Raw genomic sequence first — 9,630 nt, forward strand, 5'->3', positions numbered from 1 at the left:
TTGACAAATCACATTAACACACAATGAATGGCTATTCCTGTGGTTCAATAATAGCAATAACAATGGCTCAGTGGGCCTGAGTTCAGTTATTGTGAGACACCGTAGTGCAGCTAGATGATAAGCTGTAGATTAAGTCACGCTTGTGACCTTTTAGTGATCTTTAGCATGAATATGTGACTTCATGTGGTTAAAAATAAGCATGTCATCTTGTATTTACTGATTTTTATGCGTTGAAGCAGCCTATTATTTCTACTGTATTGCTTACATGTAGCTTTTATGAGTAACTTCTGGACTTAAATTGTATACTTTGTCGAATTCGCTGTTCATGTGCACTCCATCATTCCCATGTGATTTGTTGGTTTGTCATAGAATCTTATGTGAATGTGTTCACGTAGACAAAGTGACCTTTGTGCTGACAACAACTTGGAACAGAGTAGTACAGCAAAAACAATCAATGGTTGAGATTGAGAAAGCAGGTGAGTCATTCAAGATCTTTGGCGCCACTGACACCCCCACTGACCAAAATATTTTAGATGTGATCAGACTCATGTTACTTCTGCACACACTGAGGAAGCACACTGCTCCAATGACTGAAGGACCAACTTACATCCACATCTCTGGTATCACTGGCTGTTTGGAGAAAGAGCAGCAGTGGGCTGCTCACAGGTCAGTGGATGTCAGCTTGCACTCCACCGAGGCCCTGCATGACACCAGGGGAAAGGAAACCAGAGAAAGGACAGCCACCAGCTCCGTCCACCCAGGACACCATTTGTTTCCTCTGGGAGACAGTTGTAGTCAAGACTACCCACCACTCCAACAGCTTCTACCACAGAGCAGCTAGCGTCACCAATCCTCTTAAGACTCACCCCCTGCACGCAGCCACAATCTCTGGACTTCTCCTTTTTATTATTCAAGCACAAAGTGGAACCACTGTGATGTCTGTGTTAGTTATTTTCACTGATTTTGCACTAGTGCTCCTTACAGAACTATAAAGATATAAAAAGAATTTAAGGTTACTTCTATCACAGTATAACTGCTAAAATTATAATCAAATTTAATTAGCAGAAAACACAGTATCATATAATTCCTAGATTTTGTAGATGTTACCACCGTTACATATTAAATTAATTATTTATGCCAGTTATTTATCCCAGAGATCATATTAACTATATGAATAAACCTCTTTGGAAGCAGCAGAAAAATCGACACACTACTTTTACTGTCTAGAATCATTTAGTAAATCTTGTTTTCTCCTGGTGATACTAGCTCAACACAAGATACATCCCTCAATAGCTGCAGTTATAATCTCCCATGCTGCTTGAACGCACATATCTATAAGCAGTCTATCAGCTGAAGTCTTTGGTGATATGAAGCTACAATCAATTTCCCTCTGCGTCATCATGAAATTAATAACCTGGGACAGTGCATTAGTTCTTTTTGCTCTTGAAAGACGGGGAATGGCTTCCCATTGTAACATTGATGCTGCTTTAACCTATTTGGGTCAAATTGACTTGTGCAGTGCTGCTAGGGCACACTGACCCATTTTGAATTTGCGCTGCAAAATTGACCAACCAGGCTGGCCTGGGTGAAGAGGAGGGGGATATGATGTAGCCTATGTGAAACCAGGCTGATTATACTAAATGTGACCAAGAGAAGCTGATCACACTTTTTGCAACACTTGCAACACCCATACACACGTATACTTAGACTCATTAAACTAAATGGTGACAGTCACAGTTCCCAATACTGGTTCCAATACCTGAACTCATGCATACTCAATATGATATCTATAGTCTGACACATGAAAACATTTTCTTAGTTAGTTTCCAGGATAACCATTATTTAACAATTCAGGTATTTATGTAGTTATTTACATTACACCTTTATCAAAGAAGATAACTGGCACTTTGATTTCAAGTGTAACTTTGTTTAGATGTCATTCACTGTGAGGTCAGTACTTTTACAGAGATTTCATTTCCACACTCAAAAACAGTTGAATGCATCAGGTCTTATTTCTGAGTTTTGAAAGTAAACACTGTTTAGAATATATTTTTAATATGTTACAGATATCTTTCCTGCTCAGAGTGACATTTTAGTGTAAGCTGTTCTGTTGTTCAAAAATGTGATAAATATTATAAAAATGTTTTGTTTTTTTTGTTTTTTTTATGTGTCAGGAATGCCAATCTCCAAATGCAACGAAGGCCACATGGGAGTTAACCTGATGCATGTTAAATGTTAAATGTGAAAGCGATAAATCCCACTTTGCCAGATCTGGCAAAAATGCATCCCAGAGGCCAGATTTGGCCCAAAAAAGGCCATCATGAGAACTTGGAAATGTTGCAATTAAAATCTAACAGATTGTCAATATCATTTTGTTTACTATTAAACCTTTTTCAGACCTTTATTCTGAAAGTGGTCAGTGCTGTTCGTTGGTAATGATCATGAACTGTATCTTTTACATTAAACTATCCAACCAAAATAACCTGAAATCATACTGGCAATTTTTGTTTTCCAAAAAATGGAGAGACTCAGGGGCATATCTTGCTCTGAAAAACTGGATCCTTACAAATTAGAATGGTACAATTCCCAATTATTGGGTATTTGGCTGCATTAGGCCAGTGATTGGATGTTGACAGTTACTATACTTACATGTAATTGGCTGCGTCCTGTGTGCACTCGTTCTGGCGGTGGATTGATGCTTTCAAGTGATAATCGGAAACTTCTATGCTATTCAGAAATCCCCTCTGGCTGACAGTATAAATTCGCACTTAAATATTATTGGTTAATAATGCCATTGTACAAGAAAGTTAAATGTGGTTTCAAAACCGAATCAAGCTTGTATGAAGACATTTTATACCTTAAGGGAATAGATTAAATCAAATCATGACAAGATGTGATAAACAATGTATGTCTTGTTGCACAAATGTACAAATAAAAACCTGTTTTATTACCAGTTTTGTACTGCCACACACAAAACAGCACTTTTAAGCTCCCACCTCCATTTTTCTGTTGATTTTTCACGCGCTCTCAACATGAATCTGTTATTTCCGACAACAATGGAAGGCATCAGTAGCGTTTTTGCTGAACTCGTGTTGAGTCGAAGAGGAGCCTCACTGACTACAACAATGAGTGTGAGCAAGCATGTTTGGCTAGTTTGAATTGAAGCTTACTTCAGTAAAACTGCCCCGTAATATTCTTTACATGTGCTCATTGGGTGAGTCTCCGCTTTTGAACCATTTCTTTATATTCTAGTTGAGGGAAATAAAATAAACGACATGCCATTGGCGACGGTGACCACTGCCGATCCGCTAACGTGAACACTAAACTTCAGAAAGTTGGTTTTATAGTTTCCTTGTGCGTCAGATAACTCCTTTTCCGTGTGCGGATCATCTGCAGCACCAAGTCTGAGTTGACCGATTGTCTTTCACGTGTTTTGCCTTTCAGAGGTTTCCAAAGCACTGAGTTAAATGGAGCTAGAGGACCAATGGTGGAAAGGACAACTCGCTGCAGATATTTACCAGGCGCTGCGATACAAAGTGAGTGGGACACTCAGGCTGCGGTCACGCAGAAAGAAGTGGCCCAAAACTTTAAATTTTTTTTTGATTATACATGTTTCAGCTCAGACATGTTTCACGACAGCATCAATGATAACACAGTTAATAATAGCATGAAAAAGTTTAGATAGATAGTACATAAAAAAGAATAACTAAGATTAAATTAAATAATTTTATGTGGTCCTAAATCAGATGCAGGTAGAGTGACTAGACGTCCTGAAAAACTGAGGACATTGCCTTATTACAACCTGTTGTCTCAAATTCCTGTCCTGTTTGTTCCTAAAATTAACTATGTAGCAATGATAGATAATGTTTAATATACTTAAACCATAAAAATATCCCGATCAAATCACATATGCAGGCTTTAATTCTTTCTACAGTATATCAAAAATGTCTTGTTGGTTTATGTGAAATATTTAAGATTGTTGATATCATTAAACTGTTTTAAATCAGATGACAGAGAATGCAGCTACTACTGCATTAGGAATTTCTCAAAATAAAACCTAAAACATGTGTTTGTAAGCTCCTGCACCTCAATGTGAATCTGATCAGCTAAAAAGATGTTTAAAATGAGCTTAACACACCTGAGTGTAATGACTTGTGTGTCTCGTAAGTACAGTCAGGGCACTGTGTTTCATATTATCTTCACAATCTGTCCCTGATGTTGGAATTCATTATGCAACTTTTACGTCACTCGACTTACCTGTAGTGTCTTGTCACAAGACTCTTGCATAGATAGAGAAAGTTGATGGTTGCCCTTGACATCCTGAAATTTTAGATGAAATCTGTTTTTATGAAGCTGTTTACATCATGGCTCTTGCTTCTGACTACATATCTACACACGCCACTGTACAGAAGTATCAGCCATTGCTCCCCCCCCCAAAAAAACATAATAAACACTAAGTTTTCTTTTCAGTTTTAGTCAATTATAATAACCTTGGTGTTCATGTGTATTGTACATATTTTTGCAAGTATGTTGTGTATACGTAGTATTATAACTGAACTAAACCTGTGTGCTGTGAGATCTCAAACCCAACATGTCGTCTAACAGGAGCTCAAGTTGCCTTCCTACAAAGGCCAGTCCCCTCAGCTCAACCTGAGGCGATACTTTGCAGACCTCATAGCCATCGTCAGCAACCGCTTCAGGCTCTGTCCTGCAGCAAGACACCTGGCTGTCTACCTGCTGGACCTCTTCATGGACCGCTATGATGTGACCGTGCAGCAGCTTCACATGGTCTCGCTCTCATGTCTTCTTTTGGCCAGTAAGTTTAGAACTGACCTCGCGCTCCAGCTTGTGACTGTTCGCTCTCTGCGTGGCGTGATGCAGGTTTTGCTCCTTGTTGCAGGCAAATTTGAGGAAAGGGAGGACCGGGTGCCCAAGCTGGAGACTCTGAACAGCCTGGGCTGCATGAGCAACATGAACCTGGTCCTGACCAAGCAGGGTTTACTCCACATGGAGCTGCTCCTGCTGGAAACTTTTCAGTGGAACCTGTACCTCCCTACAGCTGCTCATTTCATAGAATATTACCAGTCTATTGCCGTCCATGAGGGAGACCTCCATGATGGCGGGCCCATGACCTGCCTGGAGAAGACCAAACTGTACCTGGCCAAGTATGCTGAATACTTCCTGGAGGTTTCCTTGCAAGGTAAAGTGTATTTCATGAGGTATTTGGAGCTCTTAGGTCACACTGAGACAGAATCGGGTATTGCAGAGGTTTACCACAGGGTTGTGTAACGATGTGGGAGGTGTTTATTTGTGCTTAGACCATAACTGCTGTGAAACAATCAGACAACATTTTATTTCTCTGATTCACCGTCTGCCTCGCTACTGGTGCTCTGGTGGTCAAGCTTATGAAACCACAGTTGTGTGCTCTCTGTCATCCAAACAAATGAACACAAACTGAAGGAAGCTTCTTGGTGTTGCAGTTGTGCACCATCATGATTGGATTTAAGATGTTATTTTTAAATTACAGTTAAAAGCTACTGAGAAATCAGTAAGTAGATGCAGCTTTAGCTATGGCTAGCCATGTCCATCTTAGTAACTTGCTGTTTCCTTTCTTCCCTCAGATCATGTGTTTTTGTGTTTTGCCCCCTCATTGGTGGCTGCTGCGTGTGTTGCCACCTCCCGCCTCATCCTCCACCTGTCCCCGACATGGCCACCCCGACTGCAGCGCCTGACAGGCTACACATGGGAGAACCTGGTCCCATGTTCTCAGAAACTACTCATGTGTGTAACTGTTCGATAAAAAATGAGTGCAAGTGCAATATGATCTAACCCTCAGTACAAACAATAGGTTACAGATTTCATGCTTTACATTCAAAAAGAGAGACCTAATCAACAGCACAACTCTTTCTTCCTATTTTTCTAGTGCACATGACAGTGATGTCAAAGAGGCCAACAAGCAGAAGTGCCAGCAGCCCGGGCCGCAGCAGCAGGGCCAGTCGGTGTACCACAGTTCAGGCCAGACAGCCGCTGTGGCGCAGTACCTGCACCGGCCCAGCATTCAGTATCCCCAGCAGGCTCCGCAGCCAGGCCTGGCCCCTAACCACAGGCCCGCCTCCTACCTCAGCCACTCAACCGCCAGCCTGCAGGCTCCTAACGGCCCCCAGCATGGCAACATCCAGGCTATCACTTCTTCACTGGATCCAAAGTCCAACATTCCCAACAGGGCTTACCAAGTCAGCATGCACTACAGCTGCGCTGCCCCATGCTTTGACAGATGATCTGTTGTCAGGATTTTGTCATTTCTGTGGAGTAAGAGATATCATTGGTTTCCCTTGAACAGAATACAGTAAAGGAAAAATGTTTTTAATTTGAAAGGACTTGATGAGATTGGTCAGCACTTTGAACTACAAGGTGTACGCAATGTGCAATATGCATACGCTGCTGTAATTTCCTGTGGAGAGGCTGCATTAGGGATTTTTCTTTGTTTGAGATATCAAGTATGAATGTTGTGAGTTGGCTAGACAGAGTTTGCACCTATGTACCCATTAGTGTTACTGTATAATTTAGCTACAGACCAAAAGTCTTGTATTTATTTGAGCCAGATTACCTCAGACGTATTGAACGTACAAATACCTCTTGCCTGTAGACTTTATGACTATTACTATGCGAAGATGAAGGGCAAAAAGGGACTTTATGGTTGAAATAAGAGAGCACAGTTTGTGTTGGTGTTCTGTTTTTGTTTTTTCTTTTGTTTTTGTGGGATGAGTGTCATTTGTAAAACTAGAAAAGAATATACTCAGCTAGTCACGTTATTAGCAGAGAGAGATAGCTGCTCTTCTGTACACAGAGGATTTCAGTCAGTGCTGTGCACTTCTACAATGATAGTTTTAAATAAAAAATACAAGTCTGTGTTAGTTGAACTGAGATTTTTGTCCTGTGCATTTCTTTGATATTGCCTAAATATAGTAACTCCAAGTTTAAAGGGCCAGTCCGTAAGATTTATAAGGATCTACTGACAGAAATGGAATATAATATTCATCAATGTATTTTTATCAGTGTATAATCCACCTGAAAATTAGAATCATGTTTTTGTTAGCTTACAATGATCTGTTTTTACAGACAGAGGGCGCAGATCTTCCTCTACAGAGTCTGTAATGGTGCATCTATGTGTTTCCTCAGTAGCCCTGTGTGGACAAACCAAATACTGGCTTTAGACAAAAGCATACTCTTTCTGCAATAAGTGCTGGGACTAGGAACCTTCAGAGAAACTCGATGCATTTTCACCGCAGGGACCAGAGGCACGTTCAGTCTGAAAATAGTGTGCACCGTTTCACTACGGTTTCCAGATTAAATGTCACATTTCCTCAAAACAGTGCACAAGGATGTGCAACAGGCTTTGAGTTTTCTCTCATTTGGTGGGTGAGCCACAGGTGTTACCCAATCAGCAGCTGCATGTATGTAAACACTGGGATATTAAAAAGGCAGCGCGGTGCAGCGTGCTTGTGTACACAACATGGTGTACAATGCAGCACCATTTCTGTTTTGCTACGTTTTGTCAGGGCCCAGTTCTAGTACTTTGGGGTTGGGGCTCGAGTGCCAAACATTTCTGATTGGTCGCATACTCCCAGCATTTTATTTTCAGCTTCAAAGCAGATTGTTTTATATTCATGGTGATTCAACACATTAATATGGGAATTACAGATTAACGCATACAACAGATGGACTGACGAGTCGACAAAGTCCCAGCCTTATTGAGCGTTTATGCTCAGGATGAAATCCATGCTTACTGTTACACGAATAATAATGTCTCTCCCTCTCTTTAAAGTCCTGCACAAAAAGTACATGTAAAAACATCAGAATTTGCCTAATCTTTGTGCATTTTCAGACCACAGTGGAAGCACAGACAACGACAGGCTGGGCTTAAAAGTTTGGGTTGGAAATGCAGCTGTAAAGGCGTTCATTCAGTTACGCATGAGCACTGAGGTCATACTTGGTGCTGGTGTCGTACTAGTCAGGAATTTACAAATACTGCAATGGCAAAGGCATGATGCACCATGCGCTATCTCTGACTGGCTTACCCTGATATTCTTATGTAACTCTAACCAGTCATCACCCCTCATGGGCTCAATGGACTGCATAATACTGAGAGGTGTTTCTAATTCTAACTCTGCAGCCCTCATATATGTAAATGAAAGGACAAAAGTAGCAATGAGTAAATGTGGTCCGGTACAACGGCATCTTTGTGACCTCGATAATAAACATACTTGAATTTACACATTTCCAACAATGTCACCAGGAACTGAACATTATGAGCTTTGCAAAGATAGATGTTAGGCGGAGCGGTTGCATGCAATTGTACAGGTGTTCATAATAAAGTGGGCCCTGAGTATATATATTATAGGCAGTTTTCAGATACTTGTCAGAAGAAAGTCCCTGTCAAGTGCTGCTGGTGGTTTTGTATCTGTCACTGTGGCCGTATTAAAATGCTCTCTACTTGTTCAGCAGGTGAGATAGTGACAGCAGCTTATCATGAGGTCTTGGAGCCAGCAGCAGGAGTTAATAAAAAATGTAATTTCCAGCTGTAGAGTGTTCAGAATATAGTGAAAGGAAGGATGCCCTTGGGTTGAGGTGCCTTTATTGCGTGTCATTCCCCAGCTTTCTCCCCTCTTTTTCCTGTTATCTTTCTGCTGTTTGGTCTCTTAATACAGACACAAAATGCCAAGAAACCATGAAAATAATGCCTCACAAATGACAGCTGATGGGAAAAAACAGCAAATGGTGTTAGTGTATTCCACCACAAGCCTCCGGAAGACTTTTACTGCTCACTGGAATTCATTCTCCAAGTGTGTGGAGCTTGAAAGGAGGGATGAACATTATTTTATCCCTTAAGATATTCCCTCATTCCCCATTCACTGACCTTCTTGACCCTGTATGAAAGCATCTACAGTCATTATGTTTCTGCACTCTTTTATTCAGTTTTTTTCCCTGAAATGTTTTTGTTCCTTAATTTGAATTTGTCCCAATAACTGTTACTTTTTTTAAGAGTAAGTCTATTCAGTAATATATGTCAGTTTCTCTCTCTCTTTCTCTGCTTCCTGGGATCTAATGACTTTTCTTTGCATTATTTGAGTAATTCAGTGTATTAAACTGGCATTAACAGCAGAGACAAGGCACTCCACAGACTGCAGAGGGCAGTATGTACCACTGTTGATGCTCTTCATCTCAGTGGCTTCACTGCTCTTCTGTTCCTGCACGTGGGCTGTGTCTCTTAGGAAAAAATGCTTTACCAATGTTTTCACCTCATATTCTGGACAAATGATGTCATGAAATCATGCCAGCTGTCTGTGTGCTATAAAACATTGTCTTGGGCTGCTAATGTGTTCACAATTCAGCCTCTTTAAAATCCCCAAAATTTACTCAAGTACTGTACTTCAGTACAATTGTAAGGTAATTGTACTTTGCTTGTATTATTTTCATGCTTTGTGCTTTATACCACTCCATTACAGGAGGGAAATGTCGTACTCTTTGCTCCCCTACATTTATTTGACAGCTTTTACTCATTACTTTCCAATCAAACTATTGATAATAATCATCAGATTAAAGGGGTAGTTCACTATATTAGCTTCAGTA

General features: G+C 40.6%; 1 protein-coding gene across 3 annotated transcripts; it reads left to right on the forward strand.

Moving 5' to 3' along the window:
* Window positions 1-3,075: 3,075 nt before the first annotated feature.
* ccnj (cyclin J) lies at window positions 3,076-6,924 on the forward strand. 3 transcript variants are annotated; one of them, XM_084736493.1, is made up of 6 exons: window positions 3,076-3,214; window positions 3,445-3,536; window positions 4,606-4,816; window positions 4,901-5,200; window positions 5,622-5,781; window positions 5,924-6,924. In XM_084736493.1, the coding sequence occupies exons 2-6, from the start codon at window positions 3,468-3,470 to the stop codon at window positions 6,276-6,278; spliced, it is 1,095 nt and encodes a 364-aa protein (XP_084592619.1). In that variant the 5' UTR covers window positions 3,076-3,214; window positions 3,445-3,467; the 3' UTR covers window positions 6,279-6,924. The 3 variants fall into 3 exon arrangements, with proteins under 3 accessions (XP_084592619.1, XP_084592620.1, XP_084592621.1); XM_084736494.1 differs by having other exon boundaries at window positions 3,091-3,131; XM_084736495.1 differs by lacking the exon at window positions 3,076-3,214 and adding an exon at window positions 3,255-3,334.
* Window positions 6,925-9,630: the final 2,706 nt, after the last annotated feature.

The sequence above is a fragment of the Lutjanus erythropterus genome, chromosome 14 (assembly GCF_056507025.1).
Source record: "Lutjanus erythropterus isolate fLutEry1 chromosome 14, fLutEry1.hap2, whole genome shotgun sequence".
Lineage (NCBI taxonomy): Eukaryota > Metazoa > Chordata > Actinopteri > Lutjaniformes > Lutjanidae > Lutjanus > Lutjanus erythropterus.